Source organism: Xenopus tropicalis, chromosome 6, assembly GCF_000004195.4.
Source record: "Xenopus tropicalis strain Nigerian chromosome 6, UCB_Xtro_10.0, whole genome shotgun sequence".
Classification (NCBI taxonomy): domain Eukaryota; kingdom Metazoa; phylum Chordata; class Amphibia; order Anura; family Pipidae; genus Xenopus; species Xenopus tropicalis.
Window position 1 is genome coordinate 61,554,737 of NC_030682.2, and position 23,984 is coordinate 61,578,720.

The 23,984-nt window shown below is 35.9% G+C and overlaps 1 protein-coding gene across 8 annotated transcripts in view; it reads right to left on the reverse strand.

Annotated features, from left to right (window-relative positions):
* Positions 1 to 23,984, reverse strand: part of pde1c (phosphodiesterase 1C) — a 369,089-nt gene that overhangs the window by 68,686 nt on the left and 276,419 nt on the right. For all 8 annotated transcript variants that reach the window (XM_018094811.2, XM_031903900.1, XM_031903903.1 and 5 more), the window contains 3 exons: positions 8,983 to 9,096; positions 7,204 to 7,386; positions 5,068 to 5,134 (listed from right to left, as the gene is read on the reverse strand). In XM_018094811.2, coding sequence (XP_017950300.1) covers positions 5,068 to 5,134; positions 7,204 to 7,386; positions 8,983 to 9,096 — 364 coding nt within the window. The remainder of the gene's footprint in view (positions 1 to 5,067; positions 5,135 to 7,203; positions 7,387 to 8,982; positions 9,097 to 23,984) is intronic.

Sequence of the window (23,984 nt, forward strand, 5' to 3'; positions counted from 1 at the left end):
AAAAACATACAGGCAGGTTAATTGGCTTCTGACTAACTTGACCATAGTGTGTGTGAATGTTGTAGGGATCTTGTCTTGTAAGCTCCTTAGGGGTAGGACCTGATCTGAATGATGTATAATCTACGTAAAGCACTGTGGGAATGTGTCAGCGCTATATAAAAAATAAAAGCATATAAATATATATTGATCTGCATTTTATAACATACTTTACCAAAAAGGGATATAATGCCTAATTTGCAATGACCCATGCAGGGGTCCAAATGCTAAAATTCCAGTCCACAGGGATCAGCAGACTCTGCCTTGAATTAAGTGTTGCCTGGGTTAGTCAGTGCTTAATTCAAGAGAGGCGGTGGGGGGAGGCAGGTAGGCTTCCTCCACCCGCCCTGTACCTATCACGTAATTTAGATGAGCAAGGTACGGAGTGGCAGCTCATATCAGGCCCTGACCTTATTGCCTTTTCTATGGCAGGGCTGGGCTGTGTCTCTAGATGCTGCTCTTTGCACAGAGCATCAGATTTTTGATCTGCCGCTCTATGCAACAAGCAGCAAGCCTATGACACAAGAGCTTAGAAAATGAGCACTAAGGGGTTATGCTCTTGCATTTGCTCTATATAATTATATGAATGTAATGAATGTAATATTGTTATCTATTTTAAAACCATGTTTCTTCAGTAGAAGGATTTGGTTGTGCTTAATTTTGAAAGGACTTCTATTATACAACTAATTATTTCCAGGTTCCCTATATGTGTACAGGCTGCAGAACAACTGCTGTACACATTTTTTAAATTGCCTTGGGTAAGTGTCATTCATAGATTCTTTCAAGTCATATATTTTGAATGTTTTCTATTTATATTTTGTGGTTTTATCTGATTCATAATCATTAATATGGACTTACTAATAGTGATGAGCAAATGTTTTCACTAGGCATGGTTTTGCTGCAAAATTCCACATTTCGTCATTGGCAAATATTTTCACAAACCTGCTGCGAAAATTCGCACAACAAAAAAACATTTGTGATTGCGTAAAAAAAAAAGTTACGTCAAACGAGTCACAGTTTCATCAAATAACTCATGGTCGGGTCAAATAAAGACATGCACGTAAAAAAAGTCATGCAGTAGTCACATTTCATGGATTTTCTAATATACTGTGAATTTTCAAGCAGTTTCATAAATTTTGAAGCGAGTCTGTCCCGTTTCGCTTCACCAAAAAACTTTCTTTCAAATCTTTCAAAAGATTTGCGGAACGGTGAAAAATTTGCGATACCGTGAAATTGTCGCACGTCAAAAAAAATTGTCACCCGAGACTATTCTTTTTTTGCCCACGGCTATTCTTTTGTCGAATCCATGCCCGGCGAAACATTTCACCCATCACTAATCACGACTTACTAACTCCGTAGTTATACAGAGGTGGATCAAATAGCATTTGTAAGCTATTCCAAAAAAATAGATCCAGTATTTAAGTAATTTTCTGTTTAAAGAAACATATTTGTTTGCTCTTCTTTGCCTTAAAGGACATGGAAAGGCTAAGTCACTTGGGGGTGCCAAAATGTTAGGCACCCCCAAGTGACTTAAATCGCTTACCTTGTACCCCGGGCTGGTGCCCCTGTTAGGAGAAAACAGCACCAGCCCGGGGTACCTGTAGCGAGCGCTTCCTTCTTCCGCCTCGCTTTTGGAAGGACTAACGACAGACGCATGCGCAGTAGAGTGAAAAGCCGACTTCTCTGTTAAAGCTCGGCTTTTCACTCTACTGCGCATGCGCGCACGGCAAGACAGGAAGGAGGAAGCGCTGCAGCTACCCTGGGCTGGTGCTGTTCTCTCCTAACAGGGGCACCAGCCCGGGGTAGAAGGTAAGCGATTTAAGTCACTTGGGGTTGCCTAACATTTTGGCACCCCCAAGTGACTTTGCCTTTCCTTCTCCTTTAATTGCACCCTTTATAAGTTTCTCCTGACTCAATTAAAGCTTTCCAATGTAATTGTTTAGCAAAGCAAAACCTTTGTCTTCATTGTCATGGCCATTGGCAGGATTCTTTATTTAAATTTAAAAGTTATCTTATTTATTTAATGGCATATTGGATTGGAGGGGAAAATTACGATTTTAGTTTTTAGCCATTGGCTACCCTAAATCCTTCAAAAGCACATTAAATATTTTACTTTGCATACATGTATAAGATTACATGACTTGATCACATGAAGCTGTAAAGCATTACTAAAGTAGCAAGGGATTAAAATATAGATGCCTCTCTGTGGAGTACATTTAATAGCCCTGGCCATAGGGTTGTGCATCAACCCTAAAAAGTAATCTGCAGGTTGCTTTAATCAATTTACTCAATGAAGAATAATGAATCTGATTTGTTGCTAGGCATATTTGCTCAGGGTTAATAAATGACTTGGCATCCTAATCACTATCTAATATATATTTTGTTCTTCTTCTGATCCCATTATTTGCTTCCTTTACAGCCTGCTGACTTTGCATGAAAAACCAGAGAAAAATGTTGCTCAGAATAGCAAAGTAACATAACCTGCCTAGCTTTTGGCATAAGGCCTCGGTTGTTACAAACCCACAGTGTGCTTGCTATATTTCTGGTGGCATGTTATATTATCTGCAGCAATGCTACAATAAATTACACAGGGAATTATTTACAAAAGTATTATTACTTAATGTACCCATAAACTAATTGCTTAAAGTGGATCATCATTTTTCAGGCTCAATCAACACTAATCATATTGATTTAAATAAATGCGGTTACGTAAGGTTTTGGAACCTCATTTACATACTGTTAGATTTCAAAATATAAGCAAAGGCAATTCCTTTGTAACCATAAACCACAGAAAGGCATTTTATTGCTTGCTATTTATTCTGTATGCTAAGTTCCATGAACCTAGGGTTTTTTTTTTTCATTTCTATCTTTGGATTATGGAATGCTAATGCTAATAATGCCTTACTCAACTCAGGATGAAATAGATGCCATGTTATGCATTTTAACCATCTTATTTATTCTACTGTTTCAACAATCTATGAAAAGACTAACCTATGCATTAAGCAGTGCCCAGTAATTATTACTCCAGGCAAGTCATGTTTGTAAATGTGTACAATGGGCTGAAAGGGTTATGACAGTATTTCTCTAGGAAATTGATGTGCAACTAACCAGCAGCCTATACCCTAAGGCCAGCCTTAATTCATTCCTGACTACAAATGATGGTGTGCCTCTGGCCTGTATATATTCATGCATAGCTAAGACTCATTTTTTTTCTAACTGTGCATTAAAGATTTAAAATCTCAAATTGGAAGTTTCCCTCACCGCTAAGTATCCATCAGTAGCAGTGCCCCAATTCCCAATAGTCATTTTAATCAAAGGGAAAAATGCTACAGTTCCAGCATAATATGCCTGATTAAATACAAATGACCTAAGAGGGAACGCAACAACATTATCATTTGTATAAGGATTTGTCCCTGCATTGCATTGCATTGATTCAGATATGAATGAAGATATGAGTTTTAACCTAAAAAAACTACTATATGATAAATGAAACTCTGTACTAAGATACGAAAAAAGAAATGGCTTAAATTAGAGGAAAGGAATTCGGCAATAAAATATGCATAGTCCACATTTGTTTTATTTATTCAATATGCCCAACAAAGCAATGTTTTCCTAGACAAATACAATGTACTTTTGCAATATGGGGGGGGGTTAGATTTTAAGGCAGAATTTTATCACATTTACTGTATGCCCCAGTATATTTTCCCCTATATTTTGTACCATGCTATAGATATTGTATTATATTTTTCTCATATTCTAATTTAATTGTATGTTTTCTTAACTTTAAGCATACTAAAGTAAAGCAAATATTTTTGATGTGTCTCTTATCTTTTAAATGTTTAGATCATGCTATTATGGTCAGTTTTCTGTATGTGGTACACAGTTCAAAGGGGGGCAAGATCCCCAAAATACATGTGTATTGCACCAGCATTCAAGAAAAGAGCTTTCACTCCATGTAGATCTCATGGAATAGAAACAGTACATTAAAGCAGCAACATTCCATTTTCTGTTTAAAAACCATGGGGGTTAGGTGACAGCTTTAACTCAAGGGCAGAAGTGTACAAATGAGCAATAACAGAACTCTTTCAAGAAAAAGGATAATATTCTATCTCTATTATTCTAGATGCTGTGGAAAGCCAATGGAGGGATTAACAGAGCGTTGCAAGAGAAGAGGATGGGGTCTTTGAATGAGTTGAATGGGTCTGCATTCATTACAATCTTGAAGCAAGACAGTCTCTAGGATCAGAGAGTATTTGTAGTGTACAAAAGATATAAAATGATAAGACTGAAGTGTTCTGGTTGCATCTCAAGGGACTAAAATAACATTTGAAAACAGTGGACAGTTGTCTATGTATCACTTGAATAAAAACATAAAGGGGATAAAGGAGTCAGTTTAGCCTAAGACAGAATTCAGGCAGTGTTGCAGGATACCTCAGATGTAATGGCAAAGAAAGGGGATGTGTAAAAATGCAATATTTGCAGTGGAATGTTATACCGTACTTAGTTAAGGTTATTTAATACCATCTAAATAGTATTCTTTATGTTTTTTATTTTCAAATAAAAAGGTTTTTTTTAAGTGAATATTTATTTTGTGTATTTTAAGGAACAGTAACACGAAAAAAGTAAAGGGTTTAAAAGCGACTAAAATATAATGTACTATTGCAATGCACTGGTAAAAACTGTGTGTTTGCTTATTATAGTAATATATAGACTATTATAGTTATAAAAATAAGCTGCTGTGTAGCCATGGGGGCAGCCATTCAAAGCTGAAAAAGAAGAAAAGGCACAGGTTATCTAGCAGATAACGGATACCATCTGTAGAATACAATTGGATTTTACACAGATCATGTATTATCTGCTATGTGACTTATGCCATTTAGTCCTATTGCAGCTTGAATGGCTACCTCCCATGGATACTGTAGTAGGGCAACAGTACATAATATTTTAATTGATTTAAAACACTTTTTTTATTATTACTGTGCCTTTAAGAGACACTATTTTACAATATCACAGAAATATTTGTTCATTTACCTTTAGAACAGCAATAACAGCAGGTGGATAGCTAAGTCCAACCATGTTTGACGTTCTTCTGTACATTCTATTAAAGTAAATATTTTAAATAGTTACTTATTTAGTCAAAAACCAACGCAGCTACTGTCCACTTAAAACATTACTAAAAATAGCAAAACTAAACATATAGTTTAGTTCATAATTTTATACATTTAATGTCAATCATTAACAAAATCCAGATTGCCTGCAGAGTATGTCATAGTTCTAGTAGTTAACTAAGAATATTACTATTTATTATTCAGAATTTAATAAGGCAAAGTTTAAACAATTTCTGAAATATAAGAGGGTCATACTGTACTCTAATTGTCCGTTGAACACACAGCAAAACATTTTTATGGAAGAATAGTTACATTACTAGTTACATTACTTTAACACAAGGTGTGAATGTGATACAAGACTGGAATAGAAACGCTACAATCAATCATTTTATCCACTGTTATCCACTGTTGGATGAACCAGCTAATAGAGTTAGGTGCAAGTTTTTTGCCCCATTAGATATAAAAGTAGGTTGGACCTGTCGAACAGTTTTACTAATTAAATGCAATTTGATGCAATAATGATTTGTTAGGAAGTTGGACAAACAGAAAAGCAAATTAACTTCAGGAAAACTTATTCCACAGTTGCTAAATTTCCCCTAAGTTCAGTATATCAATAATGTGAATTTCTGAATGTAAAAATTAGCAGGTACTCTTTCTATTAGTCGTTGCACATGTTATACATACACATTATTTTTTGTATACGCTTACGTAATTTTAGAACTCATTGAGAAAGAAGACATTCTGACTGAAAATGAGGTTGTCAGTTCATTTGTAATTACTAGATGGAAATTTGGTTTTGAACAGTGAACTGCAGTATTTTGGACAAATCAATTGGAGCCTTTATATAGCAGCTTTGGGTTTAATAGTTCTATTACAGTGTAACTGAAGCACTCAGATCTTTGCCTCTGGCTGTTTTCCCAAAGCAGCCTTTGCTATTAAAAAGCAGGTAGTATAATGATCCAGATGATTTAATTCAGTAGTACACCTGCTCAAAGCATTATATGCATTCTTTATATTCCTTTTTTTTGTGCATCCTCTATTCCACCGACAATGGAAATTTCTAGACATAATGTGTGCGTATATAGTGAACAAATAGTTTGCCCCATAATATGATTGTGTAAGTATAACAGTTACTGTTCGAAATCAGCAACATAATACAGAATTGAAAGAGGTACACTAGTGGAATTGCAATTTTTTTTAATTTTTTTAAAAAAACTTATGACTAAATAAATATTCATTAAACCATCTTAAAATATATTATATAATGTTGTCAAGGCTCAGGGTACATTACTTCTTGTAAATTTGGGGGGTGAGCTACATTCTCTGCAAAGAGATCCTATGTATTTTCAAACAATTAACTTAGAGTGACAGCTGCTTTTTAACTTCTTTGTAAAATTAAGGTTTCATATCCATCGTAAACTTCAATAACGCAGTGAACAATAAGACATATTGTCTTATTGTTATATTGCAATGTCAATGTGGGTACATTTACAATAGAGTGCCAAGGCTTTTCTGTGCATTATGATGCTAAGCTTACAGCAATATTAATGTTATTTTGCAGCTAGACTAGTTCATACATAAACTGTACACTTCTACAGTGCTGATTTAACCGGCTATATTATATTTATGCAACATGGAAATAAAGACACTTTCATTTTATTCAATGGGCTCCTGCTTCCTTCCCTCGCAAATCCCTTGGTGGAGGTGAAGGTCTTGGAGAATACTTAAATAATTAATCTTTCCTAAATGGGGGACAATGGGTGCTGCTGCCCTGTTTTTACACTATTGTCTTCACTACAGGCCGCTATATGAGAAATAGTGCACCAATAATGCCTGCCCCATTCGTTGCTTTCAAACTGCAGACCAGTTAATTCCTTAGAACTACTCATCCATTTCTGTGGTAGAGACATGCTGCAATTGCTCACTTTATGTAATATCTTTCAAGCTCTTATGTAGCTGTAAACAACTAAGGTTAAGATTCAATTGACTAAATATGGTACATAGATTTATATCCCCTTGCCATAAATGAACTACACATGTTCTAAAAAACTTTCCATACCTTTCCACAAATATGCCAGCCTGCACTGCATGGACAATACTTCTAAACCGTGGCTTCTCTTCTGTTCTTTTAAGCATCATTCCCATCTGACGCGTGAAGGTGGAGGCCAGCCAATCTCGCACTTCTGAGGGTACTGAGTCTGACTGAATGTCGCTGAGTTCATCTTCGGTATCCAGCAATCGTCTGGCCAGGAGCAAGACAAAAAAAGTAAACCAAATTACTCCTGGTCTTAAAAAGTATACTAAATATGTCTGAAAACTGTATTTTCATTTGTCATCAATTTTTCATAAAACAAAAGGGAATGTAAATAGTAATTGTGTAGAGGTTTGTTTGTCCATTCTCATGAACTGAACTATAATCTGCTTAACAGGTTTTGACAAAACAACACAAGGCTAACAGTTAGGCAATCAGCTGAGAATTATTATCTTTTCTTATTCATGTTTGCTCCACCTATACATAAAATATCCATTATAGTAATATTACTAGGCCAGGCCTATTTTTACTGGGGAATATAAAATAGGGGATATCATCCAAAATGTCAGCATATGCGTGAGCTTGTGTGTCTGACCCTGTTTCATGTATGTGTGGTCCATTTTAGTAATAAAAGATCCTGCGGATGGCACATAATGTTGTCCAAATTGCTGTAAACTAACCTAAAAATACAGAACTGACAGCACCTAAAATCAGCTGAATGTGTGTTTTTAGAATGTAGTAGCTCTGAAGTAGCTCTGAATATACACGGGGGGTCATTTATAAACACTGGGCAAATTTGGACCTGGGCAATAACTCATGGCATTCAGTTAGATGAACCTTCGGCTAACTGGAAAAATGTAATTACTGGTTGTTATGGGTTACTGCCCAGGTGCAAATATGCCCAGTGTTTATAAAGAAGTGCCATTTCTGCATTAGCTACACATTTGATAATATTAAATGTAAGTATTAAAACACAGACCATATAAGGGCAGCAAATCTTGTCAGGCATTTTTATCTATAGCTCTGATACATCAGGGGCAGGGGTTTCTGGTTTATAAAAGTAGTCGTATTAACTTCAAATGAATGACTGAATCAGTGAAATCAGTACATGGAAATTAATATTTTATTTCAATTTATAACAACAAGAAAAGAAGAAAGGGACCAAAGATAATACAGGTAAGAAAAGTTTCAGGCCATTGTGTTTGTATAGCGTAATGTAACTGTAAAATCCCTTATGTGGAAACCCTATGTTCCAAGCATTCTAGGTTACAGATCACTTCACAGTATTACTTTTCTCTTGACCAGTGTCTTAAATAGAAAGGTATATTTTTCTAGGTATATTCTGATAAAGCAATTCTAGTCTAAAGATTCTGAGCAAAGATTGTCTGAAGCTAAACAGGCTTGTCTCACATGGTATTTTATGGAAGGCTTAGGTATCACTCTATGCTATAATGCAAGATAGTCAGTGAGTCAATACCTATTCCCAACTCACTTGCAAAGATGTTGTTTTAAAGCACTGCATTTAAAACAGATTTTCTTATAAAACATTATTGTTTATATTTACTTAGAAGAGGGTACCACATCTCATGCTTAATGGCCCTTTGGTGTAATTAATGAACATTCTGTGACTGGAGCTTAATAATTTTGCTTGAAGGGGCCTGCGGGAGGCATAACACTAGCAGCTTCCCATTATTCCAATGAAAAATTATACTTCACACCTATTACTCCTATAAGTCAGACTGAACACACTGCAGAATATAAATGAGGGACATTAAATTTTTATTTGAGAAGCTGTGCGCATCTTACCGAGTCTCATCAATATAAACGGACTCAAGTACAGTGGCTGCATACTCCAGATTCTTCTTAAGGTCCACAACAGAAGCTTCTCCTCGTTCCAGCTGCTTGACCAAACATCGTAACCTGCAAATTACATTTATAATAAATCACAACAGGCAAATATAAAAAGTATTAAGATGGTAAAACCACATTTTAATCAATAGTTATATTACAGTTATAGGTATGCATTGGTATAATTTATTAAAAAAAACATACTCTTTGTTCCCTTTTTGTTATACGCACAATGATATGATCATCCATTATTTTAAGCAAAATGAATACGGAAGATAATTTATGCATTGTGGGTGTTAGAAAGTGAGATGCCAGAATCTAATAGCACCTTTTAAGGTTGATGTTGCTTTATTTTACAAGGTAACAGTAATAATATTTTGTAGCATACCCATTCTCTGATCCTAAGAATGCCCAGAAAGCTTCCTGTAATAGAAGCATGTTTTCCTTCTGTCTATTATTGAGAAATGTGTCCATGTGTTTATTTTGCAGTCATTACTACTTCCATTATATAATGTAATGCAGAAAGCATTCTGATTTGTCCCTAAATAAATTAAAATGTATTTTTATAAGCTCCAAGTTATGGTTGGTTAGACTAGTGGCCTTGAATGGGGTTTTTAGCTTACAAAATAACATTATGAAATATAAACAGCTATTATGCTTAGCATTATGAAAATAATGTGTTAATAATGTCTTGTAGAACTTTCAGGTAAGTAAAATTATTGTTCAAGTGTTACTCAATTTTTAAATATCATTGCATTATATAAAGCAAAACAGCTGGCAGAAAAATTGGTAAAAATGTATCCCAGAAATGTCAGATCCTTTGTTTTTTCAATTGAGAAAAACTGTAATTGGGTGCTGTGGTGCTTTTACTGATACGTTTGGCCATGTTTAATAGAAGAAAATAACATTCCTCGATGCACGAATCAGTTAAAGTTCAACTGGGTACATTTTTAACTGTTGCTAAAGTCAAGAACTTTACAGAACCAAATGGCAAAGGCAGAAAAATGTTGACTTTTCTGACAGCAGAATATAGCACTAAAGCAAAGCCCGTAAATGAACACGCTAAGACAAATTTAGCTACACAACTTTTTTTTGGCACAAGGCTTATATAGAAGCTGCCATGGGTAATCCATATTATTGGGAAGTTCATAGAATGATGTCCAAGCATTTAGTAAAGCTATTTAGAATAATATATTTTAATATATCCAGTTGCCAGTTCCAAATGCACTTATTTGACTGTACCTACTAAAGGTGAATACCTAGCCTTTCTTCCTAGCAGTGTCATTCTACTATACTACTATGTCTTATACTAGACACTTACAGTATTTATTTGTGATTATTATGGTGGCCACAGTGCAAATTTGTAAACCAAGAGCTGATGTTTACTTGTCTTTGCTAATTGCTGCTTACTTATTTTTAAATGAAAAGAATATTTTTTTTAAATATGACACTTTCCTGCTGTTAGCACTTAGGTTTAAATCAATATATTGCTTGTATGCACAAAGAATGGCAGATATCTATAACAAGCCTTCTAGTGTTTAAAGATTTATTTATTTATTAAACAAATTATTCCTTTTTTTTTTTTTTTTTAAATATTATTAAATGAACTACAGACAGCAGCAAAACTGCAGGTATTATGCCCAGATTATAGCCTTGATTGGGTTCTTCACCTGTAAATAAGTTTTACTATGATAAATAGATTGATAATCTGAGACTATTTGCTATTGGTCTTAATTTTGAATATCTTGTGTTTTTTCTGTTATTTAGCTTTTTGTTCATCAGCTCTTTGTTTGGTATTTTAACAGCTATCTAGTTGCTAGGGTCTTATTTACCCTAGCAACCAGGCAGTGGCTTCAACAAGAGATGGGAATATAAATAGCAAGTAAGTAAGTAATTGTAAGTAATACAAAGTAAGAATGTAAACAGACTTGCATCTCTAACATTGAGCTACATAATTGTTTTCTTTGTCTGAGACTGAGGCATGTGAAGTAAATCCCTCCTCTCAAAATGCAATATGTCCCTAGTAGACATTACTCCCCTTTATACGATAATACAAATAAGCATTTTCTAAAATGACTATCTTTATTGTGAATATGACATATAAAGGAAAAAAATGGACTTTGTAAAACTGACACCGAATATAACAAAACATTTGATACTGTAAACAAACTTAAACCTCTTCCTCCAAATAGTGGCATAGTCACTGCCACTCTACTTTATTTACAGGGATATATCAAAAATAATGAAAAAAACATTCTCCCTGAAAAAGTACCTTAATTATCTATTAGGCTCTCTGTTTGACTTCTCTTTGCCCCTACTATAGCCCCAAAGTAGTAATGCCATTTAGTACTAAATGGAACTTGCCATTGAAATCTGAAGATGTTGTCTACTCGACTACATTTACATATTGTTTTTGCACCAGAAATCATAAATTGCTCGTGCATGTCCATACACAGAGAGACACAGCAAGGACCTTTCTTAATCCACTTGCTGGGTGTTTTTATTTATCAGTTTTCAAGAACTGGGAAAACAAAACCACATAGTACAGAGAAAAAGCATAGAATACATAGGAAGAAAAGGGAGAGTGGAAAAGAGAGACGTTCTCTAACTAAACGATCAATATGGCAGTTCTCAAGTGTCATATAGACCTGACAGTGGATCTCCTTCTATCTCTAGCCATGGTTGCCATAGTCTATCAAATTAACCTGGGCATCCTTTAGCCAAATATGTCAGTTTAATAGATAGGGCCCTGTTGATCAGTTTAAACCACTGTTTCCTTTTGGGGAGTGCAGCCCCATCCATTTTCATGCATAGTAAAGCAGGGATGAAGCAAGACGTCTTGAGGATGTGCCCCCCAGCAAGCAGGCATGCAGTGAGAGAAGAGGGGGATAAGCTAGGTGAGTTGTCATATAAGGGGTAAAGTCTGACCACAAATCCTGGAGCAACAGGCTGTCTGTGTCTCTGGGACTTTAGTCTGGTGAGTATAGAACTGGAATATTAGTTTACTGTATATTGAATAAGCCTGTCCCATGAGGATATAAAAAAGTGGTACAAACTCTTGGTCGCTTCTTCCCATTGTTCATCTGATAAGCTAAGAGCACCTTTAATTTGATATATGTCTGATTATTTTTAACATGTGGAATAGTAAATAGTTAATTAAAATAACATTGAAGAATATGTCACTTGAATAGTTTAATTAAATCATCACTGCATATGGCAGTCAAAGATGGAAATGTCACAAGTAAAAAAGTCAGTAAGCACACATAAAGAGGACACTACATAAAATGCAGTATTATTGTAGTATTGATCCATTTATAAATTTTAGAATTCAGCAGAAGTGATGAGCGTTTTATTTTTCGCCAGGCATGGATTTGCAGCGAATTACAGCATTTTGCCATTGGTGAATTGTTTCATGAAACTTCTGTCAAAATTCACTGTGAAAAATCTTTTGTCGCACATCAAATTGAATGCAGTCACGTCAAAATTTCGCTGCAGATACTTCAAAAAAGCGCAGGTGTCAAAAAAAGACGCGGATGACAAATAACATCGCACGACATATGCGTTTCGCAAATTTTCCGCTGTTTCACAAATTTTATGGCGAAGCAAAACGGGACAGATTCGCTCATCACAATTCGGCAGCTTACTGCAGAAGAGCAAGAATAACCATCTAAAGCATAATACTAGTGACATTTTAAATCTTAAATGTGGCTAATTTACTAACACTATGTTAATAATATTAATAATCCCAGGAAATTCCACCCTAACTCAGTACCATCACAATCAATTTTTCCCACTGTTAGTAAAGGAGTCAGAGTGAAAGAGCTTCTGAGTGAAAGAGCTTCTGAGGTCTGATATTTTTTTTTATTATTGAATGATTTCTGTGTAATAGAAAACGTTTTATTCGATTTCAGAGTGCAAAAGCTGCTAAACTATACAGTTTTAAAGGGATGGTTCACCTTTAAATTAACCTTTAGTATGATGTAGATCAGTGATCCCCAACCAGTGGCTCAGGGGCAACATGTTGCTCATCAACCCCTTGGATGTTGCTCTCAGTGCCCCCTAACCAGGTAGTTATTTTTGAATTCCTGACTTGGAGGCAAGTTTTGGTTGAATAAAAACAAGATTTACTACCAAATAAAGCCCCCTGTAAGCTGATAATGTGCATAGAGGCTGCCTAATGGCCAATTACAGCCCTTATTTGGCACTTCTATGAACTTTTATGGTGCTTGTGTTGTTCTCCAAGTCTTTTTACATTTGACTGTGGCTCATGACTGAGAAAGGTCAGGAACCCCTAATGTAGACAGTGATATTTTGAGATAATTTGCAATTGGTCTTCATTTTTTAATGTTTGTGGTTTTTTAGTTATTTTGCTTTTTGTTCAGCAGCTCTCCAGTTTATTATTCCAGCAACTATCTGGTTGCTAGGGTCTTATTTACTTTACCAATTGCAAAATTGCTACAACATATTAAAAGTTAAATTAAAGGTGACCTACCCCTTTAACAATATAAAAATAATCGAAATTATTGAATTCAAAAAGGAAAATGAAAACCAAACTTGATAATAAATAAGAGTGAGTATGTCATTTTCATGCCAGGTTATCACAAAAAAACAGATTATATTTAACAAAAATAAACAAAATTGTAAGGCAGAAAGTAAACTGAATATTTTATTAAACGTTTCCATGGTTGAGATGCATAAAATATAACAGACACCTTAGCAGACAAATGCTAAGGCTTAAATGAATTAAACTGCCAACTGACCTGGAGACAGTTTCATTACTGAATGTCTAAATTTGATCAAAAGCAGCAAATGTTGAAAAGGCAATTTGCTACATTTGATTTTAGGTTGACTGCCAAATTAAGCTTTTTAGTGCTAGTACTGGCACCCATTATTAGTGGCTGAAGGGATGTTTTTCTTAATAAGATTGTCTGGAGCAATACTTGGAGAAGTTACCTTCTGATCTTTTAATTTAATTAAAATCATGAAAGCCCAACAGTACAAAAGGCTCAATCGTGACTTGTTAGTCTCCTCCTGGCCTATTAAAGATATATACCTGATATGAGTACTTTTAATTTTGCATGTGCATATTTGATTTTACACTTAGCTTGCTGCTGCTGCAGTTAATGTCACACTCAGTCACCCATTTTATATATAAAAGCAATCAACCTCAAATAGACTGATATTAGCTTTAACCAGAAGAATCACCCTCTAACCCAGTAATGTACTTATTTGTGTGCGTGTATCTTATTTTTATATTTCTGTCATTAGTTGGGATTGGTTTATATATATATAAGGACAGAGAGCCGCACACACAAGGACTTAACAATAAAGTGAAAAAATGTATTGAAAAAAATCCAACGTTTCGAGTACTGACTGTACTCTTCTTCAGGTACTCTTCAATAAATTATTTCACTTTATTGTTAAGTCCTTGTGTGTGCGGCTCTCTGTCCTTATATTTCCTCATTTTGGCCAGCACCCAAGGCATTTGAACCTCTATAGGGTGTGCTCCACTCTTCCTTGTATATATATATATATATATATATATATATAAATATAGAAAATTCGAAAAAGATGCAGCACACAGGTTATTTGCAAAAAAGTGTATTAAAAAGAATCACATCACATATGCGACCGTCGCATATGTGATGTGATTCTTTTTAATACACTTTTTTGCAAATAACCTGTGTGCTGCATCTTTTTCTAATTTTCTATTGTGGAGGGGCGAGACGGCGCCCTTAAGTTGCGGAGCACCAGGGTCTACGCTATGGATGAGTGCGGTGACAGTTCTGTTTAAGGTATATATATATATATATGCAGTTGCACTACCTGCTCTAGAAGGTAAATAATACAAAAAAAAGGCCAGTCAAAAGTTGCTTTGAATAGGATATTCTATGTAAATAGGGTTGCCACCTGGTAAAAGTGATGCTTGATGCCAATGTTATTAATAGGGAAAAAATGCAAAATATAGGAAGGCCGGTATTTTTACCCAGAAAAGGTGGCAACCCTATACAGGTATGGGACCCATTATCCAGAATGCTTGAGACCTGGGGTTTTCCGGATAAGAGTTTTTTCCGTAATTCTGATCTCCTACCTTAAGTCTACTAAAAAAATTATTTAAACAGTAATTAAACCCAGTAGGATTGTTTTGTTTCCAATAAGGGTTAATTTTATCTTAGTTGGGATCAAGTACAAGGTACTGTCCTATCCATGGGTTTGCTATTATCACACAGTTTTATTATTACAGAGAAAAAGGAAACATGTGAATTATTTGATTACAATGGAGTCTATGGGAGATGGCCTTTCCGTAATTCTGAACTTTCTGGATAATGGGTTTCTGGATAAGGGGTCCAATACCTGTATGTAAAAGATAATTAAAATGTGAACTACCCTTTTGAATTACCTTTAAAAATATTTACCAAGTCAGGAAAAGTTTTTCTTAAGGACTGATTTGTAAAACAGTGTTTGATGCATAGTGATAGTCTACACGAATCCTTACATCCCTTGAGATTATGCATCAATTACCTTAAATATCTTTAGCAGGCTGCAATCCATCTTCTGAATCCCTTTTTTTACTTACACTTAAGAAGATTACTGGGCACTGACATTATTTATTATTCTAAAGCCTCGTGGATTTTCTTTTACAATAGTTTGTCAAACTAATTTTATCCGACTTTTCCTAAAGCATTTAAGCATTTAAGACTGTCCTTTGCAGAAAACCAAAATGCATGTTCTTGATCATGATTAATATTGCACATTGAAGTGAGATAAATGGCATGTTCCTACTGAAAGTTTACAAGCCAAATGGAGCTGTAATTTTGAATCGCTTGTTGTCTCTTTGTTTATGATACATAGGGGTACATTTACTAACCCACGAACGGGCCGAATGCGTCCGATTGCGTTTTTTTCGTAATGATCGGTAATTTTGCAATTTTTTCGGCGTCTTTACGATTTTTGCGTAAAAACGCGAGTTTTTCGTAGCCATTGCGAAAGTTGCGCAAAGTCGCGATTTTTTCGTAGCGTTAACACTTGCGCGAAACGTCGCGCCTTTTAAGTTTTAACGCTACGAAAAAGGCGTAACTTTGCGCGCAAGTGTTAACGCTATGAAAAAATCGCGACTTTGCGCAACTTTCGTAATGGCTACGAAAAACTCGCATTTTTACGCAAAAATCGTAAAGACGCCGAAAAACTCGCGTTTTTACGCAAAAATCGTAAAGACACCGAAAAACGCGTTTTTACGCAAAAAACGTAAAGACGCCGAAAAAATCGCAAAAAATACGAAAAAGTCGCAAAATGTTCGTTTCCAATCGGAATTTTTCCAATTTGGATTCGAAATCGTGTCTTAGTAAATCAGCCCCCTAAGGTCAGTCACTGATTATGCCTCATTTATACAGAATGTTGGAATAATGTAATTGGTAGGAATTACTTAGGGACATAGGTAGCATAAAATATATTCCTTCATGCAAGAAGAATAGTTTAACTTATTGAAAATTAATTTTTTCACCACTGGTCAAAATTAGGGAAATATACCATGATTTGGGCTATGTAGAAAAGGTGCATAAACACAATCTGAACTTCCAGAAATAAATATAAATGTATTTTTACAGAGACATACCTGATTCCACAGATTAAAAAGGAAACCATGATAGTCTACCCAGGGCCGCCATCAGAAATCACGGGGCCCCTCACAACAAAATTTTCCGGGCCCCCCTCCTCCCACGCCCTGACCCCCAATGGCCCCTCCCATCAGTACAAAAGACACACAGACATTGGTAGCCAAGGCCCCTTAAAACATTGGTAGCCAGGACCCCCCTAAAACATTGGTAGCCAGGGCGCCCCAGCATCCTCCAGTTACCCCCCTACCCGGTCCTCCAGCCCCCCCCCGCTCCCACCAGAAACCTCCAGCTCCCCCCCCAGAGTACTTCCCAGCATCCTCCAGCTCCCACCAGAAACCTCCAGCTCCCCCCCCAGAGTACTTCCCAGCATCCTCCAGCTCCCACCCCCCCCAAGCATCCTCCGGCTTCCCCCCAGCTCCCACCAGAAACCTCCAGCTCCCCCCCAGAGTACTTCCCAGCATACTCCAGCTCCCACCCCCCCAAGCATACTCCAGCTCCCACCAGAAACCTCCAGCTCCCCCCCCAGAGTACTTCCCAGCATCCTCCAGCTCCAACCCCCCAAGCATCCTCCGGCTTCCCCCCAGCTCCCACCAGAATCCTGATGTGGCTCCCCCTAGTATCTTCCAGTTCCACCCCCAGTGACTTCCTCCGGCTCCCCTCCCTCCACCCCAGCTACTTCCTCCGTCTCCCCTGCGGCTTCCCCCCCCCTCCACCCCAGTTGCTTCCTCCTACATCCAGCTCCCCCACTGGTGACTTCCTTCTCCTGCGTCCTCTTGATATGTGCCAGCTCCCCGCTCCATGTGAACATTTTATAATTTCCCGCTGGCCACCAATGAACCAATGACAGGGCCCGGAGTTCTTTAAAGGGGGCCCGAGCTAAAAAACTGTATCACGGCCAGGCCCCCTTTAAAGCAACCATCGTCCCGGCCCGGTACAGCTGCAGAAACTAGCTCCCACCCTACCTTCTTTAGCCTTGCAGTGTAAGCAACCTTTCCCTCACTTTGCTACATTGTGATGGAACTTTTATGGGCTTATTTATCAGTTTTCGTGTTTGTGAATTTTTGTTTTTTTATAATAAGAAAAACTCGAATACCTTACAAACTTGAAAAAATCCAAAAAATTTGAGTTTGAAAATATGGCTTGACTTTGCCTATGACAACTCCCATTGACTTCTATAAAAACTCGCAAGCTTTTAGATGGAAAATTTTTGCATTTGAGTTTTCAGGTTTTTTGCACTTTATAAATGCCAGACATTTAAGTTTTTGAAACCCAATTCAAATTGAATTTCGCCATCCCACCGGCGATTAACATTTTCGCTGGTGGAATGTCATATCAGGGAGATTAGTCGCCTGCAACAAGGGAGATTTGTCGCGGGCGACTAATCTCCCCGTGCACCAAAGCCCTTAGGGATCTCAAACAGTTGGAAAAGAAAGGAACCATTGCTAATGATTTATTTCACCACTGCATAGTAATCTAATGAAGCGAGCACGGTTACAAATGATGCTTGAAATAAATGCATTTAACAACTATGTATATTCACTGACAAAACATTATTTGTGGATAAATACAAAACAAAAGTGTTTCTACTCCAAAGAATCTCATTGCATAGACTGAGCGGGCTAACCAGACCAGTCAATAATTATCTGTAGCCCAAAATCAAGATGTTTCCACTTTATAACAGCATTAAGTATTTTGACAAATTATTTATATCTAGAAATACTATTATTTAACTAAGGTTTATGTGACTTTCTGATAGTATTTATGATATAGATTGCTTTAAAAGACTTGTATGTTCCAGACAATACAAGTAATTAGGTCAAGGAGTAGAAAAAAACTGTGTTGTGTTTCATCCTGAAATGTTTTGTGAATGAGTTAAATACATTAATGAAAGAATGCCTCAGTTCCACTAAAAATGGAATTGTGTCAGCAGTGGCTCCCTGGCATTGCTCAATAGACTCCTGCCTAAACATATTTTAAGTAGTGACTTTGCTAATGAAAATCAATGCCAGCCTCAGGCTGAAAGACTTTGGTAAAGTGCTTTACACACGACACACCATTAATGTGACTTTCTGCAGTGCCATGTCCCAGCTGCTATGATTTCCATTCACAGCAATCCTTTCAAAATACATCAAGCCTTGGCATTTCTGTGTATGCCCCTTGAATAAAATGCAGGCACTGAATTAGGGTCTGCAGTGCTAGTGACTGAAAAAAATATTATAAGTGGAAGGGGGGGGGGGCAGTACCAAATATATTAACAGAATACTCAACACCAAAAATGGGAAATAGTAGTGGCAGTCACTCTTTAGTATTTTGCTGTATTTGACCTGCAGTGTATTTATGTGTGTTCTTATAGGGATAGGGAGATGCTCTGAATTGCAAATGTTGCCACGTGTGTGGTGTATCTTCTCAGGATCACTTTTACTAAAGTAGCGTATTTTATTTATATGTTTCAAGTATTCTCTGAAGCTCTACTGCAGGTGTTTCCACTCAGATACACATATATTATTTTTAGATGGTTGCACTTTCTTAGATCTTTTGATTGAGGTTGTATTGAGGCATAGACCAGAAATGTTTGACCTTTATTCCTTTAGCTCTAATGGAACTCAAGCTTTATTCAGCAAAATGACAGTTGGAAAATCACAGACAAAACAGCCTTATCACATCCTATTTTATATTTCTGTTTATATTACACGTGTGGCTATGAAATACATCTTCATAGCATTTAAGGAATCAAGACCTAATACTTAAATGTCAAGCACAAACATTCTATAGACAACCCACATCAGTAAATCAAAATGATTACAGCTTTAAAACCATCCCCTGCTGTTATGGAAGACATGTAAAGCCCAAGCAAATGATGTGCAAAATATGGTGACAGCATCACTTTTTTTCATGAGATCATAATGTAATGTTTACATTGTCTGTGCCAGCTGGTGCCCTACAAATTCTGTGTTAAATAAATATATATATATATATATATATATATATATATATCAGTGACAGCAGTAACATTTGCTTTTAAACCTTAACAGGGGATTTTATTGAAAATATGTACATAAATGGTTTACATGCAAAGCCTATTGCTATCAGTCAGCTTGTATAAAGAAGAGCCTTCTGTATAAAAGTGCAATGCTGGGAATAGTGTTATCACATTGTATCATTTTTCATTGTGGGGTAGTCCTAAATCTAAGGTGTTTGACCAACCATAGTAAATGAACCTAGAAAAATGACATAATGAGATGATGGATATGCATTGCTGTCTTATCCCTGTGGTACAATACCGTTCTCTGTGGTATGTGTCATGTTATAAAAAAGATAAAATACTTCAACTGCTGTAAGTGTGCTAGATAAAAAATACAATATAGGTTTATTATAAATACTTTGGCCATGTGTGCACTGACCTTTCATTAAAAATGGCAATTTAAGAGAGACTAACCTCCATATGTATTAAAAAGTACTAAGTTTGCCCAGTAGCAGTAACCCATAGCAACCAAATGGATGTTTGTTTTTTAAACAAAACAGTAACCAGTAAATTCTACCTGGTTATTGGTTGCTTTGGGTTTCTGCTTCTGTGCAGTAGTTGCCTTATTGCCTTTTATTACATAAACCCTAAGATTTCCTTTGTCTGTGAAGTCCATGAAGTCCGTAGAGCACAAGTGGAAGCTCTTGCATCCAGAGCATACCTGCATCCTGCATTTTGTTCCAGATTTTAGTTTAGAAGCATAGTGCCAGTCGGTGCAATGAAGCCAACCATCTGCCATAAGACAAAAAATAAGAACAGGGCTCTTTTGAATCCTGCCCTGGCAAGCGATCCCTAATTTGAACTCTCTTTTGTCTTAATGATGTGTGTAAGGGGATGGACAGGGGACACCTACATGCCACCCCATGTCTGCCTCTCATGTATACACCACATCCTAGCCCAATGTCCTCATATAGCTACCAAAAGGTGGGGGCAAAAGGGGTTGAAAACTGAAACCTCAGATTATAGATGGTTAGATTAATTGCATGCTCACAGCATATTTGTTCTTCGTTAAATGAGGGCATGTGTGTTTAAAAGGAATCGATAAAAATGATGACTTATTTATTCACTTTTTTTTTTTATTCAGTGTCCCATTGTTTGAAATAAAATAAATATCTAAATAAGCATGCAGTTCATTTTGTATTATATTACTTAAAAGAGTTAACATAATGCAATGGTGATGTTAAAAACTCAGGGTAGTTCAAAGGCAAATTATATTGTTAAGTGAAATATAATGCGAGAGACATATTTATATATATATATATGTTTATTTATAGCTATATTTGTTCAATGTTCATTTGCATTTGTATATTTACTGGCAAGGGTTAAGCTGGTTACTGTTAAGAGTAAATCTTCCACATTTAATAATCATTAATATTGTGATAATTGAAGCAGCAACATCAACAGTACCTTTAGGATTCAGTAATCTAAAATAAATGTGTTCAAAGGGAAATCCTCTGTTAATCTCTTGCTTGTCATGTTATCTGAGGATTGACCCTAGAGAATGAAAATAAAAAACTAGGACAGCAAAATAATGCTTTTGTTTCTACACACTGTTCTATTAACCATTGCCATGGTACTTAAAGTGACGTCTTGTTTATTATTTATTAACAGGTTTAAAACCAGAAACATTTAAATTCAAGTATACACATAGAAATTTCAAATAATATCTTAATTTTAAGTATAATGAAAAAGCTAAGTAAATCCCACGCACTAGAAATAATGGATTGTGCTGAGTCTGAGGTGGCATAATAACAGGGGTTTTGGCGCAGTTTAAATATATAACAAATATACCTGTGTGCATTTTTGTGCATGAAATCAAAAGTGGTGAAGTGGTATTTTGAGTAGTTAAAAGTCATTTAATATAGGTTGAAAGAAGCAGAGTTTATTTGGCAACTCAAGCATACATGCCATGCATGTGTTTAAAAAAGACTTCCATGTAAGGAAAAGAAAACACTAACTATTTGTGTTAAATTGGTTAAGCATTCATATTTTCATATAATCATATTTTATTGAGAGGGCATACAGGTAAAATATCATATGGGTGTCACTAGCTTTTCTTTTACGTAACATTTTCTATTTGTTACTTGGTCCCAGTCTGACACAGAAAGAGGCACAAGCCCACGATGTGACATTATGCTCATGCGAAATACACAATACTTCTCCAAAATTGAATTTACCCTAATGAAGTTTAACTGAGACTCCAACGAAACTTGTTGGTTGTTACTGGTCATCACCCTAGATTTCTAGTGGGACTATGCTGTTTAACTATACCTTACCTATACAGAGCACAGGAGGATAAGCACCACAGTGATCTGGGAAGTGTTGTGATGAACCATTTTATTCCTGACACTTTGTAAATAAAGATTTATTCATCTTTAAAACAAATGTGAAATAGTACACATCATGGGCTTGCGCCCCTTTCTATCTATATCTTTTTAGATGACTGCAGATTGATTCTCTTTCCAAGGAGGCTTCAACCTGGTGTGACTTTTAGTAGGTCTATTATCTGGATTGTTTTAATTGGCTTGTTTAATCATATTTGGAGAAGACTGTATGTGTATATACAGATATCTACTGTATATTTTTTACAGTTTGTTGAGGGAATTTTAGTGATCCTCTGCACAAGTTCTGCACCATCTATATATGTTTGTTTGTTTGTTTTACATGGGATTTTGGACCCATTATTCTTTGTATTGACCAAACCAAAAGTCAGTTGGTCAGTTGATCTTAAAAGGGAAAATGTAGTATAACCTGGAAAAAGAACATGATAGCGAAAAAGGAAAACAATACTGTTTTCTTTCTTTTTTTTATTAAGACCTTCCCTTTAACACAACAAACAATTCTTCAGCTACAGTATTTGGCCTCAAGCAAACTTCCTTAGCATGATGCCCAGATGATAGCCCAGATGATAGCCCAGATGATAACAACATTTCTATTTTAAGTCATGTACAAAGAGATAAATCACAATTTACTGGTCACTGTTTGCATCTGTATCCATGAAGAAGCACTTAGTGACAAACAGAATGAAAAAAAATTATGTGAAACCATTTTTCTACCTATTTTGCACTCCACAAAATTTGGAGAGCTACTGTATACAGTAGGGCACCATGACATTTCTTGCTAGGTTTTGTCACCATATTGTATGGGATCTGAGATTTCTAACCATGAGACCCAATGCTTTATTTTTTTATGAACAAAATCTAAGCTGTAACACATTTTGGCATTTTGAGCCATAACCTTTTATATTTTAGAAAATATCTGAGCAAAATATTTTAATATTAGAACCAAATAAAAAGGAACATGTGGAGATATAAGTTATTCTTTATTAAAGATAAATTTGATTAAACTAGTCTGATCAAATATTACAGCTTTTTAAAAGAGGCGATGCTAGTCATATTATAAATAATGCATATTTATGCTAAACTCTAGTCTTGGTCTTAATCAGCATCATGGTAGTGTATTATATTGCCTTAATGTGTATTCACATATATCCATACATATAACTGCTTGGTCTTAGCTTCAAGCACATGCAACTCTTTGGATGATATTTTCTAATAAAAATACAGAGCAAACCATTTTATGAAATAAGGTGACAACAGGAATTTGCAGATTTTGTGACAAACTTTTTCTCTGCTCTCTACAAATATATCTCTGGCATGAAGGATATGCCCTTTATTCAGCCTGAGGCTAAATATTAAGAACAGTACACCACCTGAAAAATGCAGCTAAATAAACATTTTCACCAGCATTTATCAAAAGACTAATAAAAAATATTGAATAAATACATCATATTGGGTTTTCCTTCCCCTCTGTATATTGCTACACTCAGGAGAGCGTTGTGACAAAATGTTTCATAAGTGCACAGGGTGAGAAAAGAAGCAGTGTGGATGGCAGCTGGAGGGGACAGAGGAAAGGTGAAGGTATTAGAAGGGTTAGTTTGAATTTGTTTCACCTTGATGGGTAGCAATATATATGTGCTTTATGTATATATTACAAACATTACAGAGCTCTGATTTTAAAGCTTGCTTTTTTCTTTAGTTTTTTTTTTTTTTTAATAAAGTGAAGGATGTATTTTTAAAACTATGACCTTCAAATACTAGTAAAACAAGTAAAATAGAAATGAGTGGCAAAGTTAGTTTACATAACATTCTAAAGGCTCTTAACAACTCACTTCTATATCTCCCATTGTACTGCCTTTAGGACTGACTTAATATAGCTTACTACTTGCCCTTGCAAGTGGGTGCTGCAGAGTTGCCTTGAGGGGCCAAAGTCACCACATGTGTTAGAAGCCATAGAATGACAGTGTTTCAGAGCCTAAGGGTTCT